Raw genomic sequence first — 23225 nt, forward strand, 5'->3', positions numbered from 1 at the left:
AGCACACGCCTTGAAGAAGTCCAACAAACCAAGACCAAAAGAAAACAAAAAACAACAACAACAAAAAAAACATCAGAGTTCTCTGAGGGACTTGGAGGAACCTGATGTCTGACTGCATGACAAGGAGGCCTGCCCACTATGTATACAGACAGAGCAAAAAGTCAGGGCATCAGTGACGATCAGAGTAGAAACATGGGGTGTGAGCCATCAGACAGAAGACTGAACTGCACGCACAACCCAAGATCAGATGCCTCTGTTAAAATCGCAGCACCTTTGCCAGACCACTCAGGATAGCCTCAGACCTAGGTCACCGCCTCTGGAAAATGTGGGGTGGTGGGCATGAGGGGTGATAAGGAGTCGAGAAGACTGGAGTTTCTGAGTGTGGGCAGAAGGGAGAGAGGACACATCAGGCCCGGAGGAGGCTGGGAGAGCAAGAGCAATGTGTTAATCACCTTTCCTTCCTGTTGCTGTGACCCAATGCCTGAAAGGATCAGGATTGGAATATGAAGGTGGGGGCGCAGTAGGACCTGGAGATTGGCTGCATCCACACTCAGGAAGCACAGAAGGAACAGGTCCTGTGGTCTGCTCCCAGTGACCCAACTCATCCAGCAAGACTCCACTTCCTAAAAGTTCCACATCTTTCTCAAATGGTGGGAGGAGCTGGGGATTAAGCACTCAAATCCCTAAGCTTATGGGGGCTGGGCACGTTAGAGAGTTAAACCAGAATGGAAAAGAATAGAAAACAGAGAAAACTGGAAGTGAAGAAAGGATGGGAAAACAGGGGAGGAGAGGCTTCATGTTAGTCACCTGGCTTGTTGCTGTGCCAAAATACCAGGATGAAGCTGCTTAAGGAAGACTTTAAACTGGCTCCCAGCCTGAGGACCCAGGTCGTCATGGTGACAGGAGCAGGAGGCAGCAGTCTTACCATGCCTGCAGTCAGACAACAGAGAGCAGTGAAGGCTGGTGCTCAACTCCTCAGCTCACACTGTCGGTTCTTCTTCAGTCCAGGGCCCCACCTCATGAAATAGTTTCCACCATACTTAGGGTGGGTTTTCCCACTTTAGGCAAACTGGTCCCAAAATTCCCTCACGGACATGCTCGGAGATGTGTCTCATTGGGGACTCGGAACCTGCCAAGTTGGCAATCTTCAGCCATGGAAGACTGCATTCAGAAAGGAAATCTGAAAGAAGAGATGAGGAGCGTTAGAGGGGAGGAGACTTAGCTCCAGCTTGCAAATGCCCTAGAATCCGAGGAGTGTGGTCCAACTAATTGTTGTCACCTCTTGCCAAAACAACAACAACAAACAACAACAACAACAAAAAGCCACCCATAGATATCATTTTGGATGTTAAATATGTTCAAGAATGCATGCGGGGCACAGCAGAGCATCATAAAATCACCCATTCAACATATATGCAAAGTTCAAATGATTTGTGTTCTCCAGTTCGTCTCCTGCTTGGGCACAAATTTATCCTTCCTATCCACTGATGTTGGTGAATAACTTGTCCCTGTGAACCATTTGTCTAATTTACCTACCGTGATGAAGCACTGACCAAAACCAAATTGAGAGGGAAGTGTTTATCTGGTTTACGCATTTCTGCCACAGCCCATCATGGATGGACGCCAGGACCACAACTCAAGCAGAAGAGACCAGAACCCGTGGGAAAAGCTGCTTCCTGGCTTGCTTCCTCTGATTTTTAATATAGCCCAGGACCACCTGCCCTGGGGTGGGTACACCTACAGGGAGCTGGATACTCATGTTATCAATCATTAATCAGGAAAATGTCTTACAGGCAGGGCACAGGTCAACCCAAAGGAGGCAGTTCCTCAACTGAAGCTCTCTCTCTCTCTTCTACAGCAACTCTAGGTTGTGTCCAGTTGACAAAACCAACCGGCATGAATTTTAATTCCATTTTCGTTAAAACTCCGTCTTGACAACCATTTTCATAACTAATTAAGATTTAGTAGGAAAAATAAACTACATTTGTTTGGGTTTTCTGAAAGGCAAGAGGAAATGAACACTTAGAAATGGTCCTTAAGTCTCCCATTTGCTGCTGCATGTCCTTTGTCATCTGCTTAGTGAAGCCGTTCATGGTTTCAAAATATACTTTTACGAGAAAAATTACGATTCTTTTTTTTTTTGGTATATATGTTAGAGAGATGTGTGTGTGTGTGTGTGTGTGTGTGTGAGTGTGTGTGTGTGTGTGTGTGTGTGTGTGTGTGTGTGTGTAGGCACATGTGTGGAAGTTCAATTGTATCCCTCAGACTGCTTGGCCTGATTTCCACAGATTCTCCTGTCTGTGTCTCCCATTTCCCACTAGGTGGCGCCACAGTAATAGACAATAGTGCTACTTTGTCTGGTTTCTGGGGATGGAACTGAGTGGTCAAGCCTCCCTGGTAACAGCCTTTATTTCCAACCAGAGAAAGAATTACATATATGGTAATATATTATATCTATTCTCTATTATGTTACATTATATTATGTTATATATTATTTATAATGTTATTGGATAATAACATAAATAATATATAATATATGGTGTATATATTATATATATACATATACACATAGAAGATAGTATACTATGTTAACACAGCTCTAGAAACTTAAGGCAGACAAAAATAAAATGTAACAAAAGCTTTATTTCATGCTTTATTTGAACATTCTCCTTATTTCTTTTTAAATTATATACTACGAATGCAAAATTATAGTTTTGTGTAGAATTATCTACAAATGAGTTGATTACATCATTATGGAAAGTTAGTTGTTAAACTAACCAGAGCATTGCTTAAATAATTTGTGGTAATCCTTTCTTGGAATTTTCCAAACAAATATTTTTGGACTGAATGTGACCCATTTTTTTGCGTTGCTTTTTTTTTTTTTTTTTTTTAATTAAAGGGAAGACTATACACTTATTTCACAGATTAAGCACTCCATTTTACAGAATGAATTAAATTACCTGTCTTCTCAACTTAAATTCACTGGCAAGAGATGTTAATTCCGTTCTGTTAAGCTGTGAAGGCCTTTCGCATGCTCCCCAAACAGACACCAGGCAGACCAGCAAAAATCCAGTCTTCCCCCAATATATCCGAGTGACTTCTTCCCATTTTTGTGTGATGGAGTAGTGGACTGCGCAGGATTAGCAAACAAAACTAAAGTCCGCTACAGTGTTCACACTCTCATAGCTGCGGTTTGTAGTCCCTTTGACCAAACCTTAGTTCACAAATCTTTTCTGGCTTGATTACAGTTAAATCCTGGCATTAGGGGTGGGGTGGGGTAAGGGTTGGTTGGCACTGATAAAATAATTTCGGCGGGGCTTAAGAGTGGTTTTGTTTGTTTTGTTTTGTTTGTTTTTGCTTTTTTTAAAAAAGGGGGGTGCAGTTAATAAAATGTATTCAATAGTTGTACAGTCAGAAAAATGTAGCAATAGAGACGCCTAACTCTCTGGTCTGCATCCAGTTCACTCATCATGCTGTAGCTGGGGAAAAGGCAGAAGTGAATGTTCTAACTAAACAAAGGAATTCGCGATGTTTTTTGAATCAGTGCTCTATCCTTCCTCAGTTTAGGTTACAGGCAGTTTACTTCCATAGGACTTGAATGTGTTGTCTTCTCTATCGCTTTTGATTGTTTTCTGACCTCACACAAGGAAAGGCAGTAGGACATCCTTCCAGATCCTTTTCTTTGCCCCATCCCTTGGCAAGAAGGAGGAATTAGCTCTGTAACCAGATCTTCCCAGCTGTATTTAATTTAAGGCACCAAACCAGCCACTGTGGCAGCCAGACGGGATATAACCAGCAGGGGGCAGTGTTGACTCGTGCTTGAACCACCTCTCCTCGCAGAAAGTTTGATGTTCGGAGGGATTCCTGTGGCAAAATTGTATGACATATGCCCTATATTTGCATTATTTGGCTTCAGTTCATATTTTGCAAGTTGATTCCTTAAAGGGGAAATTTATTGACCCAATTCCTAGTCACGTTTTTTTTTTCTTTTAAAGAAACCTCACGCAGCATCACACAAATAAGCTGAGGCAGGGGAATAATCTGAGTGCGGTTGGTGGTGTATGACACTTTAAAAAATTAAATTTAAACTACATTTTACTTATTTCTATTTTCTTATAGTTTTTCTCCCCCAGGCCAAAATCGAAACCAAACATTATTAGATTTCCTTTGGCTAGAGAACTTCAAGGGGAGAAAAGCCCCACAGGGGGTCAAAAATTCCAAACTGGGTTTGTAAGAGGAAACTGTCCCCTCAGAAACTGCCATTGTTTCAGCTGAAGCCTACAGACTGCTCGGTGGACAGGATTCCTGCTATGAGACTAACTGCTTCATGGGTGCCAGCGCGCCCCTCTCTTCCTTTGAGAAGTTGGAGCTTGGCTGGCATCGAGGCCCTGGTATCCCCTGGACCCGAGGGACAGCGAAGAGGGGCGCAGGCTCACGAATCGGGAAGAGCTGCGGTTCTGCTGGGGTACAGCGAGTGGCAGTTTGCTCGAACACTGCCCCTGACAAGGACATGAAATGGTTAAAGCTTCGCAGCAGTGCACATTCCCAGACAGGCTTTGCCTAATCCTTCCTCCCACGTTAACAGACCCTCGCCCCAACCTTTGTTTCATTTCCCCCGACCCCCTCCACCGAGTTATTACCAGCCTAACAACCTAATGGCACCCCCAGCTCCGGACACTAAACTTATTTATTTCCAAACCTGACCCCACCTCCATCTATTCCGCCGCTGCCTCTTGCTGTGATTGCGTTGACGCTGGCCAAGGTTTGACCAAAAGGGAAAATAAATAAATAGAAAGGAGTTGGGGGTGGTCGCCCCCTTCTTAGCGCCTCCACCGCCGTGGGGCTCGCCCACCTCCCGCCCACAGACTTGGAGGCCACGGTGACGAGCGTCGCCCCAGCCAGTGGCGGCTGGAGGCTAGGGTGGCGGGGACGCGGGGCGGGGCTGTGGCCAATGAGCTGTAGCGGGGCAGGGCCCGCGGGTGACAGGACCAGAGCAGGGGAGTGGCGGCCACTGGAGTCCGGGAGCTCCAAGGGGCGAGCAAAGTTTCTCAGTCCTGCTCGCGATCGCGGACAACCCTCCCCCTCCGTGTGTGCGCGTGTGTGTGCGAGTGCGTGTGTGTGCGCGCAGCGGGGAAGGGGCGGGGAGAGTGCGAGGGACCAGGAGAGGCAGCGGGGGACTCGCCGGGCTCCAGATACTTCGAAGTGCCACCTCGGAGTCCCGGCTGCAAAGGAGTGCGTCCACAGGGCGCACCAAGCAGCTGCCCCGCACCTCCGCTCCCCCATTGCCCGCGGGGACCACGACGGAGGGACCCACCCCTCTCCAAACACAAAGCCTGGAGGATTACAAAGTGAAACTGACCCGGGACAATAAAAGCACAGATCCCAGGACAAGGGCGAGGAGCGCTCGGGGGCGCTGGTGCCCGCTGACGCCCGGGGAAGAGCCCCTGGCATGGTGAGGGGAGGGGACTCCGGGACCAAGCGCTGCCTCTGCTGTCCGACCCCCGCGGCGCCGAGGAGGAAGGGAAACCGGAGCTCAGTGGATGTACAAATGGTGCCGGCGCGGAGGTGAAGGATGCAGAGCAGCGCCTGCGGCAGCCTGGGCTGGACCTCGGGCTTCGACCCACTGCGAGAGCAAAGGCAGCCCGGGCTGCCGGCAGAGGCACGGAGCTGAGAGCTGCTGGAGCAGGGACGGGGAGCCCTGGCTGCCTCCGCTGCAGGGGGAGGGAGCCCGACCCAGAGACCACCTTCCAGGCTTGCCCGGAATGAAACCGGAGAAGAGTCTTCACAGCTAGCTTCGGACTCTCCCCGCTGTGTCTCCAGGGTGCAGGGGCTCTGCGGCCCTTGGCCCTGTGCTTTTTGGCTTCTCGTTCCTGGGTAAGTTCTAAAGTTTTTGGAGAGAAGTGAGTGCAGTAAGAGACTCCTCAGATCTCCCAAATCCAGGCCGCCTCTCGCACTCAGGTCCGCGGCCAGGACGCTCAGACTTGGAATTTCAATCTAAGTGTCTGGAGGCCTGGAAACTTTCACCGGAGAGCCCAGGGATGCTCCGTCGACTGTAGCCTCACTCTCTTCTGCGCTGCTCGACTCACTGGCCACTTAGAGCCTTCTCCAGAGCTCCTGTCCCTCACCCACTCTTCTGAACTGCAGAGGTCTCAGGCCAAGCTGGCTTTTTACTGGTACCACTCAGAAGTCCTCCAGACCATCCCGTTTCCTTCACCTTGTTTCTCTTCTTCTCCAGGTTCCTTGAAACTAGGACCATGAACTTGGCTGCAAACCTGGCTCCTGGCCGCAGGCGGATCCTGCTACCCTCTCCATCTCTGTGTCAGCTCCTGAGAGTCTGGGGGCTGCTGTCGCTGCTCCCAGGCTCTGCCCGAGTCCAAGCGGCCGAACACCGTCAGGTCTTCCAGGTGATGGAAGAGCAGCCCCCAGGGACTCTGGTGGGCACCATCTCAACGCGTCCTGGCTTCACCTATCGGCTCAGTGAAAGCCACGCCCTGTTCGCGATTAACAGCAGCACCGGAGCTTTGTACACCACAGCTACCATCGACCGCGAGAGCCTGCCCAGCGATGTGGTCAACCTGGTGGTCCTTTCCAGCTCCCCCACATACCCTACCGAGGTGAGAGTGCTGGTGCGTGACCTCAACGACAACGCCCCAGTCTTCCCAGACCCCTCGATCGTGGTCACCTTCAAGGAGGACAGTGGTAGCGGGCGTCAGGTCATTCTGGACACCGCCACGGACTCTGACATCGGCTCCAACGGTGTGGACCACCGCTCCTACCGCATCGTTAGTGGCAACGAGGCGGGCCGCTTTCGCCTGGACATCACCTTGAACCCCAGTGGCGAGGGAGCGTTCCTGCACCTGGTGTCCAAGGGCGGGCTGGACCGCGAGGTCACACCTCAGTACCAGCTCCTGGTGGAGGTGGAGGACAAGGGTGAGCCAAAGCGTCGGGGTTACCTTCAGGTCAACGTGACTGTACAGGACATTAACGACAATCCCCCGGTGTTTGGCAGTTCCCATTACCAGACGGGGGTGCCTGAAGACGCAGTGGTGGGCTCCAGTGTCCTGCAGGTGGCGGCGGCGGACGCAGACGAGGGCACCAATGCAGACATCCGTTACCGGCTGCAAGATGAGGGAACCCCCTTCCAGATGGACCCAGAGACAGGGCTCATCACCGTGAGAGAGCCGCTAGATTTCGAGGCCAGGCGACAGTATTCTCTGACAGTTCAGGCCACGGACCGGGGCGTGCCCTCTCTCACAGGGCGCGCCGAAGCGCTTATCCAGCTGCTGGATGTCAATGACAATGACCCGGTAGTGAAGTTTCGCTACTTCCCTGCCACCTCGCGCTATGCTTCGGTGGATGAGAATGCGCAGGTGGGTACCGTGGTGGCTCTGCTCACCGTGACTGACGCTGACTCCCCAGCAGCCAACGGAAACATTTCAGTGCAGATTCTCGGGGGTAATGAGCAGCGCCACTTTGAGGTACAGAGGAGCAAGGTGCCCAACCTGAGCCTCATCAAGGTGGCCAGCGCCCTGGACCGGGAGCGCATCCCTTCTTACAACCTCACTGTCTCAGTCTCGGATAACTCCGGGGCGCCCCCTACCGCCGAGGTCCAGGCGCGCTCGTCTGTGGCCAGCTTGGTGATTTTTGTCAATGACATCAATGATCACCCTCCGGTATTTGAGCAGCAAGTGTACAGAGTGAACCTGAGCGAGGAGGTGCCTCCGGGGAGCTACGTGAGTGGGGTGTCGGCCACCGATGGCGACTCTGGTCTGAATGCTAACCTGCGTTATAGCATTGTCTCCGGAAATGGGTTGGGCTGGTTTCACATTAGTGAGCACAGTGGCCTGGTAACTACCAGTGCTGCTGGAGGCCTTGACCGTGAACTTGCTTCCCAGATTGTACTAAATATTAGTGCCCGAGACCAGGGGGTCCACCCCAAGGTATCCTATGCCCAGCTTGTGGTAACTGTCCTGGATGTCAATGATGAAAAGCCGGCGTTTAGCCAGCCTGAAGGTTATGAGGTGTCTGTGGTTGAAAATGCTCCAATTGGGACAGAGTTGTTGGTTCTTGGGGCAACAGACAGGGATCTGGGTGACAATGGGACAGTGCGCTTCTCCCTGCAAGAGGCAGAGGGTGACCAAAGGCTCTTCCGCCTGGATCCAGTATCTGGGAGGCTGAGTACTATCTCCTCCCTGGACAGAGAGGAACAGGCCTTCTACTGTCTATCGATTCTAGCCACAGACCTGGGTTCCCCTCCCCAGTCCTCCACAGCTCAGGTAAATGTCAGTCTTCTAGATATAAACGACAATAGCCCTGTGTTCTACCCAGTCCAATACTTCGCTCATATCCAGGAAAATGAGCCTGGAGGTAGCTATGTCACCACCGTGTCTGCTACCGACCCAGACATGGGTCCCAACGGAACTGTTAAGTATAGTATATCAGCTGGGGACAGGTCTCGGTTTCAGATTCATGCGAAGAGTGGGGTCATTTCTACAAAAATGGCCCTAGATAGAGAAGAGAAAACAGCATACCAGCTGCAAGTAGTGGCCACAGATGGGGGCAATCTACAGTCTCCCAACCAGGCCATCGTAACTGTCACGGTGTTAGACACACAAGACAACCCACCCGTGTTCAGCCAGGCCGCCTACAGCTTTGTGGTCTTTGAGAATGTGGCTCTGGGGTATCATGTGGGCAGTGTTTCTGCAACTACCATGGACCTCAATGCCAACATCAGTTATCTCATCACTACCGGGGACCAGAGAGGGATGTTTGCTATGAATCCCATCACAGGGCAGCTGACCACAGCAAGTGTCATTGACAGGGAAGAGCAGTCCTTTTACCAGCTGAGAGTAGTGGCCAGTGGGGGGGCCATCACGGGAGACACTGTGGTTAACATCACAGTGAAAGATTTGAACGACAATGCCCCCCACTTCCTCCAGTCCGTGGAAAGCATCAATGCTGTGGAGAACTGGCAGGCGGGACACAGCATCTTCCAGGCCAAAGCCATGGACCCGGATGAGGGTGTCAACGGTAGAGTGCTCTATAGCCTGAAGCAGAACCCCAAGAACCTGTTTACTATTAATGAGCAGAATGGTAACATTAGTCTGCTGGGGGCCCTAGATGTCCATTCTGGGTCATACCAGGTAGAAATCGTGGCCTCTGATATGGGTGTCCCTCAGCTGTCCTCCAGCATCCTTCTGACAGTTTACGTCCATGATGTAAATGACAACCCACCAGTGTTTGATCAGATTTCCTATGAGGTCACACTCTCTGAGTCAGAGCCTGTGAATTCTCGATTCTTTAAAGTACAAGCTTCGGACAAAGATTCTGGAGCAAATGGGGAAATAGCATATGCGATCACAGATGGGAACAACGGGGATGCCTTTGGCATATTCCCAGATGGCCAGCTGTATATAAAAAGTGAACTGGATCGTGAACTTCAGGACAGATACGTGTTACTGGTTGTTGCCTCCGACCGGGCAGTGGAGCCTCTAAGTGCTACTGTGAATGTCACTGTGCTTTTAGAAGATGTGAATGACAACAGGCCTTTGTTTAATAGCACCAATTACACATTTTACTTCGAAGAGGAGCAGAGAGCTGGGTCCTTCGTAGGCAAAGTCAGTGCTGTGGACAAAGACTTTGGGCCGAATGGGGAAGTAAGGTATGCTTTTGAAGTGGCGCAGCCAAATTTTGAGTTGCATGCCATCACTGGGGAGATAACCAACACTCACAAGTTTGACAGGGAGTCCCTCATGAGGAGAAGGGGGACAGCAGTGTTCAGCTTCACAGTGATAGCCATGGATCAGGGCCTCCCTCAGCCCCTCAAGGACCAGGCCACTGTGCATGTCTACATGAAGGACATCAATGATAATGCCCCCAAGTTTCTAAAAGACTTTTACCAAGCTACAATATCCGAGACGGCGACCAATCTGACCCAGGTCTTGCGAGTGTCTGCCTCCGACGTGGACGAGGGAAGCAATGGTCTCATTCACTACTCTATCCTCAAAGGAAATGAAGAAAGACAGTTTGCCATAGACAGCCTCTCCGGTCAGGTGACTCTCGTAGGCAAGCTAGACTATGAAACGACCTCAGCCTATTCTCTCCTCATCCAGGCAGTGGATTCGGGGGCCATCCCCCTCAACTCGACCTGCACCCTGAGTATCGATATTTTGGATGAGAATGATAACACTCCCTCTTTCCCAAAGTCAACACTATTTGTGGATGTTTTGGAAAACATGAGGATTGGTGAACTTGTATCCTCTATCACGGCCACTGACTCTGACTCGGGTGTCAATGCCGACCTACACTACACTATTACAGGGTCAAACAACCACGGGACTTTTAGTATTAGCCCCAACACCGGGAGTATCTTTCTAGCCAAAAAGTTGGACTTTGAGACACAGTCTTTATATAAATTAAACATAACAGCGAAAGACCAGGGGCGGCCTCCTCGATCATCCACGATGTCAGTGGTGATCCAGGTGAGGGACTTCAATGACAACCCCCCCAGCTTTCCTCCGGGAGACATTTTTAAGTCCATAGTCGAGAACATCCCCCTTGGTACGTCTGTAATTTCTGTGACGGCACATGACCCAGATGCGGATATCAATGGGCAGTTGTCTTACGCCATCATCCAACAGATGCCCCGAGGCAACCACTTCAGCATAGACGAAGTCAAAGGAACCATCTACACCAGTGCTGAGATCGACCGGGAATTTGCCAACCTCTTTGAGTTAACGGTGAAAGCCAATGACCAAGCAGTGCCGATAGAAACCAGGAGGTATGCTTTGAAAAATGTGACCATCTTGGTGACCGACCTCAACGACAATGTCCCAATGTTTATATCCCAAAATGCACTGGCTGCAGACCCTTCAGCCATGATCGGTTCTGTCCTGACGACCATCATGGCTGCAGACCCAGATGAAGGTGCCAATGGTGAGGTGGAGTATGAGATACTCAATGGGGACACAGACACCTTCACTGTGGATCGTTACAGTGGAGACCTTCGAGTGGCTTCTGCCTTGGTGCCTTCACAGCTCATCTACAACCTCATAGTATCAGCCACAGACCTGGGCCCAGAGCGGAGGAAGTCGACCACAGAGCTCACTGTCATCCTCCAGGGCCTAGATGGGCCTGTTTTCACACAGACCAAATACATAACCATCTTGAAGGAAGGGGAGCCCATTGGCACCAATGTCATCTCCATAGAAGCAGCCAGCCCCAGAGGGTCAGAAGCTCCAGTGGAATATTACATCGTTTCTGTTCGTTGTGAAGAGAAGACTGTTGGACGTCTCTTTACCATTGGACGGCAGACAGGTGTCATTCAAACTGCAGCCATTTTGGACCGGGAGCAGGGAGCGTGTCTCTACCTGGTGGATGTCTATGCCATAGAGAAGTCCTCTGCCTTTCCCAGGACACAGAGAGCAGAGGTAAGAGCTTACATTCTTTTATTTGTTCTCAGTGGGCTTTAAAAAAAATTCTTTTCTTCATATTTACTCTTTATGACTCAACTATGTTTTCATGGCTACTTTCATAAAAAGGGACAATGGAAGCATGTTGTCACACACTGACAGTTTCAGAAAATGCAGCTGTAATCCCGGTTGTCATCAATAATGAATTTTTAAAAAGTATACTCTATGTCCCTTATCAGCAATCATGAGCATAAGGCTACTGCCACTTCTTTAGCCATTTGCAGAATTAAATAAAGTCCATTTGTATGAGCAGAGCCACTGTACTAACCTAGATCTCTCTAGAAATAAAACTGGCTTGTGGGTGAACCGTCTCAGAGTTAAGAAATCCCTGTTCTAAGGGGGGAAGAACTTTGCTAGAACCCTGAGTGGATTAGATTTCTGAGTTGAGTGAAGCAGGAGCCCGCGTGGCAGTTTACATCGGAAGAATACTGACTTTCTCATCCTCAGCAAGCTTGGTGGATTCTTTATAGACAGCGAATAATTTCAGTGTGCAGAGCCACGCTTGTGGAAGTTCCTGACTTCTGCCTGCAGGGCTTACAGACTGGCACAGACTAAACACTTCCCTTTTCCCCTGTAAACGCAGGTGTCTGTGGATAGTTAGGTCAGATGTGACAGCCACTCTGGTTCTTATGATAAAAGAATGCTGTTAGATGCGATGGTGCAGGCACTTATGTTGTCTCCAGTTGGGAAACAAACCATTTCCAAGCCCATCCCCCAGAAGGTGCAGACTGCTTCCACCCATCCTCATCCTTGTATCATTGTCTGCCTTCGTCTCTATCTCTATTAAGTGCCTTTGTTCCAGGGTTGTGGGAAAATCACCAAGAACTGGTACAGCTACCTTCTGGAAAGCTCCATTGATGCTTTCTGAGTTCTTCCTCCCACTTCCCGCTCCCCTCAGAGATGTTCTAGCATCTGTCACTCATCCAAGAATTCAAAATATCAAGTGTGGTTTCTGATGCTTGGCAGCGGTCCAACTACAACACGCTGGTGGGATGGAGGGAGGCTGCTGCGTTTGTTTGCCTGCTTTCTCCTTGTGGGAGGTGAAGGATGCTCTGCTTCGAAGTGCTGGCTTTTATTGTTAGCTTTTGAAATTCCCTGTGATTGTTTATTTTTGAGATCGCTAGCTGGATGCATCCTATGGATGGCACTCAGAAGGCATTAGCATTCATTAGAAATATAATTCCCAACAGGGCTGTAATTGTAAGTGGATCTCAATTTTTCCTCAAACATCTTGTCCCCGGGAGGCTTCTGAGTCAAATTGTCTCCTTACACCTTCTGTAAAGACCTTGACACCAGGGGTCTTCGGTTCAGCTCAGGTCATGATTTATGTGTAATTTTACTTTGATTTGAGTTTATTGCCTGTCTCCCGTTTTCTTCTCTGGAGTTATTTCTGAGATGAGCAGCTTCGATTAGTTTGAAAAGCAAAATATTTACTGCGGGTTGGCAATTAAGACTCTCTGGGTAATGACTGCATTTGTTAAACAGGGGGCATGGTTAGGTGTTTATGTCAGTCAACTGCTCTCATCAGAGGGGTGCAGAACAAGGGAAGGAACGTTCCCGGGTGCCACTAGGTCTATCATGCTGGTGATATGAATCCATTCGAAAGGGAAAGGTTGGCTTGCCATAAGTGTGCTAGACAGTGCTATCTCTGAAACATGCATAAAGGCTAAAAATAATCATTACAAATCATTTTTCTTAGGGATGGGGGCAGTATGCCACAGTGTCTCTTTAACTTCAATTAACATCAGTGTGACAGGTATTCTTTTGGGCTTCCTGTGACTTCTGCATTGAGAAACCAAAGGAGAATCAACTTTTGTTGATTGTGTGTGTGTGTGTGTGTGTGTGTGTTTGTGTGTGTCTGTTTGTGTGAATGTATCTCTGTGCATGAATGTGTGTTTGTGTATTTGTTAGTCTCTCTTTCTCTCTCTCTTGTATATGTGTGTGCCTATTTGTGTGTGTGTGTGTGTGTGTGTGTGTGTTCCTGCTTGTGTGTGTGTTTGTGTGAATGTATCTGTATACAAATGTGTGTTTCTGCATCTCCCTCCCCTTCCCCTCCCCTCTCTGTCTCTTTCTCTCTCCCCCCCCCCTCTCTCTGTGTGTGTGTGTGTGTGTGTGTGTGTGTGTGTGTGTGCTCACGGCATCACGGCATGCCCATATATCAGGATACCCTTTATACACTGAAGTGCTCAAATTATAAACCAACTTTGAGTTCCTCTGGTACAGCCCTGCTGAAATTTAAAGCAACTGCTTTGTTTATTTCTTATGCCCAAAGAACACTGAAAGCAGTGGTTTAGAGGTAAAAATTTCATATCATTATTGATCCTATTTTTTCCCACATATAAATTAATCTAGCTAGTTTTTCATTATGTTCCACTGACTTCTTATGACTCTGCAAAGAGGAGCCTCAATGACAAGGGATGCTTGTGCGCCGTTTGCAGGTTCAGATGTTCTGATCCATTTGATAACACCCATTTGTCTGACCTGATAGAGGTCCAGGCTGATGTACGTAGCCCAGGCCAATGTCACAGCAGATCTCATTCTGGGTGATAAGAAGGACAGGAGAGAAGATGGACAATTGGCCTGCTTTCTCGGATTACAGTTGATGTTGCTTATGCTGGACATTTTCCCAAGGGACACATTCTCTCACCCTGCCTGTCAGAGCTAAAGGTTGGCAGGGGCAGGAATGCCTCCAAAGTAATTCTGTCTTCTGTAATATGTCAATCAATTAATTAATTTTTATTGAAAATTTAAAATATATTTCATATATATTTTTATTTCATCTATAAACTTCCAACTCAGGGTCTCAGACATCATGATGACCAGCGGCTTTGTTTCATCAGTCTTTGTTATTTCAGAGTCTTATTCTTTTACCCAGCATGCAGTAGGGGGGGTGCAAACGTGTTACTACTGAGTAAGATGAACCAAGACCAGAGTACAGCTTCCTCGCGGAGGAGCGAGTCCAAGAAAACTGCGGGAAGGGAGGGTGTTGGTGAATTTGACCGATCAGTTGAATATGGGCAGAGAATAGTAACTACCTCTGCTCTACAAATGACATGAGAATTGTCAGAAAGTCCAGAGAACAGAGGGAAGAGAATGGGTGGTCTGACACATGGTGACCTTGAGTGAAAAGGGGGCTTCACCCACTGGGATCACAGACGCTGCATTCAGGCCTCTGATCTCAGGGCCCTCTTATGTTCCCTTGAAACTCTCCAAGGGCTTCCTGATGAAGAGTGTCTCTCAACTATTTTTCTATACTAGTTGTGGTGGCTTGAATGAGAAATGTCCTGCATAGGCTTCTGTATTTTGGGACTTTTAGGAGGTGGAGCTTTGTTAGAGGTATCACTGGGGGAGGTGTGAAGATTTTATAGCCCCGCCCTACTTCTTGCTTGGGTCTCAGCTTCCTGTTTGCAGTGGATATACGATCTCCCAGCTTCCTGTTCCTGTGACTTCCTGCCATGCTTGTCCTTCACTATGGACTTTCATCTTTCTACACTGTAAGCCAAAATAAATGGTTTTGTCTGTAAGTTGCTTTTGGTTGTGGTATTTCATCTCATCTCCAGAAAAGTAACTAATGTGGTAGTTTTAACTAAGCAACAGAAAAATATAGAATACTGATTTATTTACATTATAAGAAACATAATGTTCTTTTTTGCTTAAAGATGTTACGTGTTCAAGTTTGAAAAGTGGAAATAATGATGTCCCACATTTAAATTTTTTCTTTGGCTCATGACTTACAGAATATAGTAGGAGTCTCAAACTTTTTTTCTAGTTGAATACAATGTGTTGTTTTCGTTTACTTTTTCTTCTGTTGAAATATTGAGATTAATCCATCCTCAGAAGGGAGGTTCAGTAGGGTAATGGAAAAGTGTTTTGATTTGGTTCCTTATTCCTTATTTTACCATCCCTGGAGGGACAGTGCCTTGGGACTTAACTGGCAACCCACCAGAAAACCAGTCAGCTGCTTTCCCCATGTAGTTATGTGAATATCGTGGTCTATGCCATGTTGCAGTTGGATCGTTCCCTGTTTAAGCTATATTCATCAACCGTCTGTAACTCAGAAAATACTGGTGTGAACGACAGAGACTTTGTGAGACAGGGAAGTTTTTGGTAGTTTGTTTTGTGAATTCCAAATATTCTTGTTTTAAATGATGGATAACCTAACATTTTGATGTGTGTGTGTGTGTGTGTGTGTAAGTGTTCATATGTGTGTATACATGTATATGTATAAATATGTTTATAGGTGTTATATGTATATATGTGAATGCTTATGTGTGATTTTGTGTGAGTATATATACACATACACACACACACACACATATATATATATATATATATATATATACATATACATGTATGTATGTGTGCATGTAGGCATATGTTTGTATGGATATGTATGTGTATATGTATATACGTGTGTGTGTGTTTATTGTGATATAGTTAAGCCTTGCTAGTCTGCCAGGTTATTAGCACACACTCCCTTTATATGTTTCACAAATACAGTGTATAAACAGTTGTGGTTGCTTTGCTCTATATTGTCTCCTGAAATGTGTTCCTCCTAATAGCAGTGGTGTATGCTTGATCACATCCGACCATCTCCTGTCCAAATACTCCAGACTCTAGGAGCTCCACTACCTCTCCTCCTGTGCCTCTCAGGTATGAGCGAGTCACAGGGATCCTGTGGCATCCGTGTGTGCTTGATAACTTCACTCAGCACCGCACCTCCAGTCTCATCCATGGAGCTGTAGATGCGAGCCTCACTGCCATGACAGATATGGAGTGTCATGCACAGGCATCCTGTGTTCTTCAGATGGTCATATAGGTTAGGTTGGTGTTATAGTCTGTCTTTTTCACAGTGCTCAGTTAGCATGGAAGGGAGTTGCCTCTCCAAGGCCTGCTCTTCATTCCTTCTGGATTCTGCATCCTGTAGCATTTCTTTCGTGTTTGTACAGAACTTCTCTAGTCTTTTCTGTGACAGAACTACCAGTTTGCATTCCACTGCTACAGTTCAGATGTTGTGGGCTCTGTCCCTGTCATGTCACTACTGAGGTGTGTTGGAGCCCTGCAGAGATGCAACTGGGGGCGGGCATTTAGGATATTTATGACATCCTTAAAGACCAGTGCCATAACCCCTTCCTCTTCCTCTTGGTGCTATGGCTCATGATGTAGTTAGTTCCTGCCACCATGTTCTTTTGACTCAATCTTTGGCTCACCACTGGCCCAAATCAAGGATGCCAATGGGTCATGAGCCACAGCCTTCAAATCTGTAATCCACAATAACCCTTTATCCTCATAAACTGGTCATCCCAGGTATTTTGTTACAGTCACAGTAAACTGACCAACACACTAAGCACATATGCGAGTAAATTCTTCACAGCATCTGAAGCACTAATCTTGTTTTTAGATGTCGGTCTTTCTAACTGGAGTGGAATATGACATCCTAGTTTTGGTTCACGTTTACCTGAAGATCTTTGATGTTCAACAATCATTCACAGACCTGTTGGCCACCTATGCAACTTCTATCACATCTTAAGGCCATGATTTAACTCTTGTGCCTACTTTGATGCTATTGAAATGTTTAAACTTCTCATATATTAGCAACACTAATCTAGGCTGGTTTTTTTTGTTTGTTTTTTGTTTTTGTTTTTGTTTTTGGGGGGGGGTGTTGTTTGTTTGTTTTTTTGTTTTTCGAGACAGGGTTTCTCTGTATAGCCCTGGCTGTCCTGGAACTCACTTTGTAGACCAGGCTGGCCTTGAACACAGAAATCCGCCTGCCTCTGCCTCCTGAGTGCTGGGATTAAAGGCGTGCACCACCATGCCCGGCTAGGCTGTTTTCTTATCTATAGGTTTTTCTCTTACTGTGTTGGTTGTTTCTATCACTCTAAAAGCTTTTTAGTCTTGATTTGTATTTGCATTTTTTTTTATTTTCCAGTCTGTACTTTTGAGATAAATAATAATAATAATAATAATAATAATAATAATAATAATAATAAAGCAAGATCACTATTTTGGATCAAATTGGGCAGTGTTTTATTGTAACAGTTCATCTTCATGTCTGGCCTTTCATCTTCAGCCCGTTTTTACAAAGCTCTAGCTTCATTCACACTGCATAGGAGCAGGGCTTTTCCCAGCACCATCCAGTGAGGACCCTGTCTTGGTCACGATGTGTTCTTGCAGCCACTTGTCACTGCAGGCCAGTCCACCGGCAGTGTGTGACTTTGCCTCTGCTGTCTTCCCCCTAGTCATCTGAGCACCTGTTTTTATGACGACACGTAGTGTAGCATTTGCCTTGCAGAAAACACTCTCCATTTGTTGCCTAGCAAACCTCCTAGGGATGGTTAGGAATTATTCACAATCCAAAGTTTTTGCTTGTCAGCTCAGATTTTTACCGCTAACGACTCACCTTGCCAGGTGTTTTGCTTGAAGTGTCAGATCCCCTTCATTCATTATAAAAGGGAACAGTTTCTGTTAGTAGCTCTTTGCAGTGGAAATGGGCCTCCCCAGACAGTTGCTTTTCAAGCTAACCGCACAGTCAGTTGGAGCTTTCTTTTACACTACCTAAGCCCTCAGCTGGGTGCAGAACACTGATTCTCTGTACATCATTTATCTTGTGTAACACAGAACACTGATAAGACATTAAGACTGGAGACTTCATCTAGTACAATTGATTCTAAAGAACATTTTTTTTTAATTTTTTATTTTGAGTGAGACTGCCATTCATGTTTACTATGAATACTGGCTGTGACTCTGATGTTGATCTGTGGCTCACACAGGCACAAATATCCTGATGAATGCCTATATATACCAGCCCAGTCCCTATGTATGTGGTTAACCATTTTTTTGGTGTCAGGAGAAAAGTTGTTACTCTGTAGACAGAAGGATATATCAATTGCTTTAAAAATTACATTGCCTTTACTCCTGTATTTGTTATTAAATCTTCAAGAAGGGATGTAATGCCTGGGAGTGGGGGAGTGGATCTGTAATCACATTGATGGAGAGGCAGCGGCAGAAAGAGCTCATGTTTGAGGCTAGCCTCGGCCACAGAGAGAGATTAATGTTCTACAGCTGCAGTCAATGTGGTCAGCAGATCAGCTAGTGACGCTGGCCCAGACCCCAAGCTGAGGACTGGGGGAGTGTCTGCAAAAGGGGAGGTGTGGGATCAGAGGAGGACATGACTTCTGATGAGGAGCACTGTGTGGAGGGTCTGAGCTGCTTGGCCTCAGCAGGCTACAGAAGTGTCACGTGAGCAGCAGGTCGATGCAGTTGGAAGTGGAGAATCTAGCTCCACGTTAGAGTTCCTGAGGGTGTGTTCTAAATGCAGCCAGAAGTCTCCCAGCTGCATACATCTGTAATCCTAGGGGTTGGGGGGGGGGGCGGGAGGCAGAGGTATCAGGAACTGAAGACCAGCTGAGATATGTGAGACACTGTCTTGAAGAAGGAGACAAACTGCTAGTACAGGACAGAGGAGACAGTGAATGCTCTAGCCTTCAGGAGTTTGATGCAGGAGGATCACCGTGAGTGCAAGCCCAGCCTAGGCTACACAGTGGAGTTCTGTCTCAAAGGACAATTCCAAATCAAAAGCATCTCGAGATTATTTTCTTATTACTGACTACTCTATTTTAAAACCATTGAGACCCTGTGTCATAGCTAGGATTCTTAAGAGGTAGTTATATCCATGGTGCACACTTTAAGTGCATCTTCAGATGTTTTTAGTGACAAACTTTCAGAGGTAAAATTCATCTTCAGAGTCATTTACTCTGTACCTGTCGCCTTTACTAAAACTTCAGTCCCTTTAGTATCCTGCCGATTGGTTAGGCTCTTGGCCACCCAGGTTAAGAAAATACTTTTTCAAAGATTTCTGCTGTGAGAGTATGCAGAGTGGAGTTTTCCTCTCTGTGGCTTGTCCTCCGCCATGATTCGAAGGACACACAGTCGGAGGACTCCTCAGCTGAGAGGGTGGGTGGTGACTGTTAAGGGGGTCTCCTGGTGCCCATGATGGACACACTGTTCATCACATTGTCATTGTGGGTGCTCATTGTATCTAATTCCCTCAAAGGCTACCGACATAGACCTTCTCTGGCTTCTGTTAAATGCTCCCTCCACTAGGCTTCCAAGTCACTGAAATCTGTAGCTTTGATTCTCTCTTTGTTTCTTAGACTAATTACTTTCCCCACCCCCACCAGCTTCTCTCCAGCTTCTCACACCATGAACGCGGTCAATTACAGAAGTGAAATTCTGGCAGTTGCCTTGTGGCTGGGAAGAGGTTCTCCCAGGTGAATTCTCTCAAGGACCTGGAGAAGGTTCCTGTCTGTGTTTTTGACAGTGGCTCTCCAGTGCCTCACAGGGGAACCTGACAATGAAGGTCTTTACAAAACCTAGCTTAATTTTACCAGGGAGACTTTTTTTTTTTCTTCTGTCTTAAAGCATTAGGGAGTGGTTAAATACTTGATATTATCTCTAGCCACGAGTGGCTTAGATTGTCTCTTTTCATTAAGAATAGAAACCACTAAAGCTGTAAGCTAACAGATCTATTGAAGAACTTCTGCTCTTTTAAAGATGTGGCCGGGGTTTCAAATGTTTAAAAGGACTTGAATGACAGTGACATCCACTCATCCCCAGGGGAGCATCTGACCTACAGGAGCAGAATGACAGGATGGGGGAGGGGCTAAGGATGGGGCGGGGCTAAGGATGGGGCGGGGCTAAGATGGGGAGGGGCTAAGGATGGAGGAGAGACTCAGGCTGTTAGTACTAGGAAGACTCTGCAGCCTCAGAGAGAATGATAATGGCAAGTGATTGGCAGTCTGTCTACTGACATGACAGACCTGAGTGGCAGAGGTGTCACAGAGTGGGAAATTGTTTGCATCTCAGTCTACAATCAGGGTTGACTCCACGCTCTGGCCTGAGACTTCAGCAGGCCTATGAGCCCCCCACAGACTTCTTAAAGGAACACTGAACTGAACTGGAAGCAGGAAGTTTGGCTGTGAAAATGTGGCTCACGGATGATGCTTCTAGCCAGCTTCCTGCTCACCTCTCGCCACTCTGTGACCCTGTCACTGGCCCAACCAGATGCTGCTCCCAGGACCTCATGGACAGGAGGAAAGGAAAATAGCTTTGCTTGTGCATGACCCTGGCTCTGAAATTTTCCATAGAATCATTAGAAATTTACTTCATCTCATGTTCTGGAGAAGCCGTGTATCTTTAAATTTGAAAGTATATTAAATATTGTCGTGATCATTTCAAATTTATAGCAATTTTCAGATTTGTGACACTTTTACTACAAGTAGTATGTAAAATGAGGCCCATATTTTATCCATTGCTTTAATGGTAGTTTTAAGTGCGATTGTGTCAAACTGTGTAATAATGGAGCTTTGAACCGTAATTGCCCCTAAATGTTACTGAACTGCCTCTGCTTCTGACAGGGTGTTCTTGCTCAGTGGGAGCCACTCAGAGAGTGCTATTGCTCCATAGCATTGAGTCATAGTCTATTTTTTTTTTTAAAGATAGTGTATTAAATCACGCATTAAATTGGCCATCCATGTTTGTGTTTGTGTAGGCCAGGACAGCCTCTGCTGCAAAGTCAGCTTCTTACTGTTTTATGACTCTGAATAATAAAATACAGAACGTATCTTTCTGTTGAGGTTGTAATTAATTGGATGTCTGTACAGAATTTTGAGTGTCCTGAGCTCAGGGCCAGGCAGACTAGGAACACCACTTGACCCTTGATTTATTGAGGAATGACGGAAGTAGGAGTATAGGTTTTTTTTTGGGGGGGGGGTAAGATGGCTTTGGACAGAAGGGTCAATCTTGCTTTTCAAGAACATGGTCTTCTGATTGGGCAAACATGGCTGGATGTGGTAGAGGCAGCCAATCCCATATTCTCTCCTCTGTGTATCTGTGGGAGTCAGTCAATGCCTTTATTCCCATGTGAAGTCTTTGTCATTCAGCATCCAAGAGCAGATATGTATGCTAAAAGAATCACTTTTGTTTAAAAATGGTAGATGCTGGAATTGGGGTGGCACTGGGGTGAGCTGCCAGAGCATAGAAGAGTGAACGTGTGAAACAGGACTTTGGCACACTTGCTCACTGTTAAGGTCTCCACATGCCACACTTAGATGTGGGATGCCTCTTACCATCCCTCCTTAAAGACTGTGTGAAGGACCCTGGGGGTCACTGGTCAGCCTGCCCAGACTCCTTCCTGAACTCCAGCCTAAGGATGAGCCTCTGTCTCAAAACCCAGAGAGGACAAAACCTGAGAAACAAAGCTGTCATTGACCTCTGACCTCCAAACTTCCTAAACATTCATCAGCACCCATAACCATATACACATACCCCTATACCCATGAAAAATATACTTTTTAAAGTTCCCTAAACACATTCCTCTTGTTGATAAAAACATGAGACAAGGTGTAAATAACCAAAGAAAATACAACTACAATTTAAATTTTGTCCTTGTTAACTTTGGTATTTCCTAACCAATTTTTTCTATCCTCCTTTAGAGAATTTGGCACACATTTCAATTTTTGGAGGACTTCTCTATTGTTGTTAATACTAGGTACATATCGCATGTTGAAATTTTGTGAGCAGGACTTGAATTTTATTTCATATTTTGTATATACGAGTGTTCTCTCACATACCTGCACATCCCAAGAGAACCCTGGATCCCATAATAGATGGACCTGAGCGATTATGTGGGTGCTGGGATTTGAACTCAGGACCTCAGCCAGTATCCTTCACCTCTGAGCCATCTCTCTAGTTCCATGGTTAGTGGAATCTAACAGGGAGAGTAGCTTCAGGTAGGTGGTCAGCCTCTTCGGTCTTTGGGCCTTTGTCTATAAAAAGAACACAACGGAAACCCTCAATAAGCCCTGGGAGGAAAATGTGCCTCACAGTAGTGTGGATTGTTCTTCAGTGTTGCTTGGCTTACTGTTGAGACGCCTTCATTAGACTGTTTACTCCCTGTGTGGTCTAGAAGGTAATGGTTTCACAAAAATGTAAACAACTGCTCCTCAAGGTAATAGCTCCTGTTTACACAGGGATGGTGCCACCGATACATTAAGGACACCGTGTGGATGTGAATAAGCCAAACATTTACATTTAAGGGAATTATTAAGGATGTACATTAAAATGCCTCTATGGTCATTTGCTTCATTACCTGAAATCCAGGACAAAGGTAGATTTTAAAGGACAGTGAGTGGCCAGTGAGCTGGAGGGAAAAACTCAGAACTGAAGGGATTTTTAGCTAAGTGAGAGAAGTGAGTCTTGTTTTTAAAATACTGGTTTTCACAGACACTTACTTTATTTTAGGTAACTCATAAAATAAACCCAGATGAGCACTCTTTAGTTCATAAGCTGTTTGCATACCTGTTCGGTTCAGACGTCATTTCTAAGCTACATCCCATTCAGGGGGTGCTATAAAATATTAAAAGGGACATTGAGTATTTAGCAAATATGTCGGAAAGGGAATTTCAGGCTTTATTCAGGCGGTAAAGACCTTCGTTTAATTTAATCGCTTGTGTGGGATATTTCCCCACAGTAGATCTTTGAACATCCTCACCTGTCTCCTGAGCACTGCAGTTTCTACGTTCTGTTACTATGAAGCATTATGGTGGAAAGTGGCCATTCTGTTTCCAGTTCTCTCACTCCATTGCCTTTTGTTTGTGAGTGTTGTAATGGAAGAAATGAAGCAATTTCATTAGAAATAAAAATGTTAACGTAGTGACCCTGAAGGCAGGGCTGGCACCTACTGTACTGATCAGT

The 23225-nt window shown here is 46.6% G+C and overlaps 1 protein-coding gene across 1 annotated transcript in view; it reads left to right on the plus strand.

Moving 5' to 3' along the window:
• Positions 1–5747: 5747 nt before the first annotated feature.
• Positions 5748–23225, plus strand: part of Fat4 (FAT atypical cadherin 4) — a 123461-nt gene continuing 105983 nt past the window's right edge. Inside the window, exons 1-2 of the mRNA XM_021195709.2 lie at positions 5748–5874; positions 6236–11429. Of these exons, the coding sequence (XP_021051368.1) occupies positions 6255–11429 (5175 nt within the window). The 5' untranslated portion in view covers positions 5748–5874; positions 6236–6254. The remainder of the gene's footprint in view (positions 5875–6235; positions 11430–23225) is intronic.

This window comes from Mus pahari, chromosome 4 (assembly GCF_900095145.1).
Source record: "Mus pahari chromosome 4, PAHARI_EIJ_v1.1, whole genome shotgun sequence".
Lineage (NCBI taxonomy): Eukaryota > Metazoa > Chordata > Mammalia > Rodentia > Muridae > Mus > Mus pahari.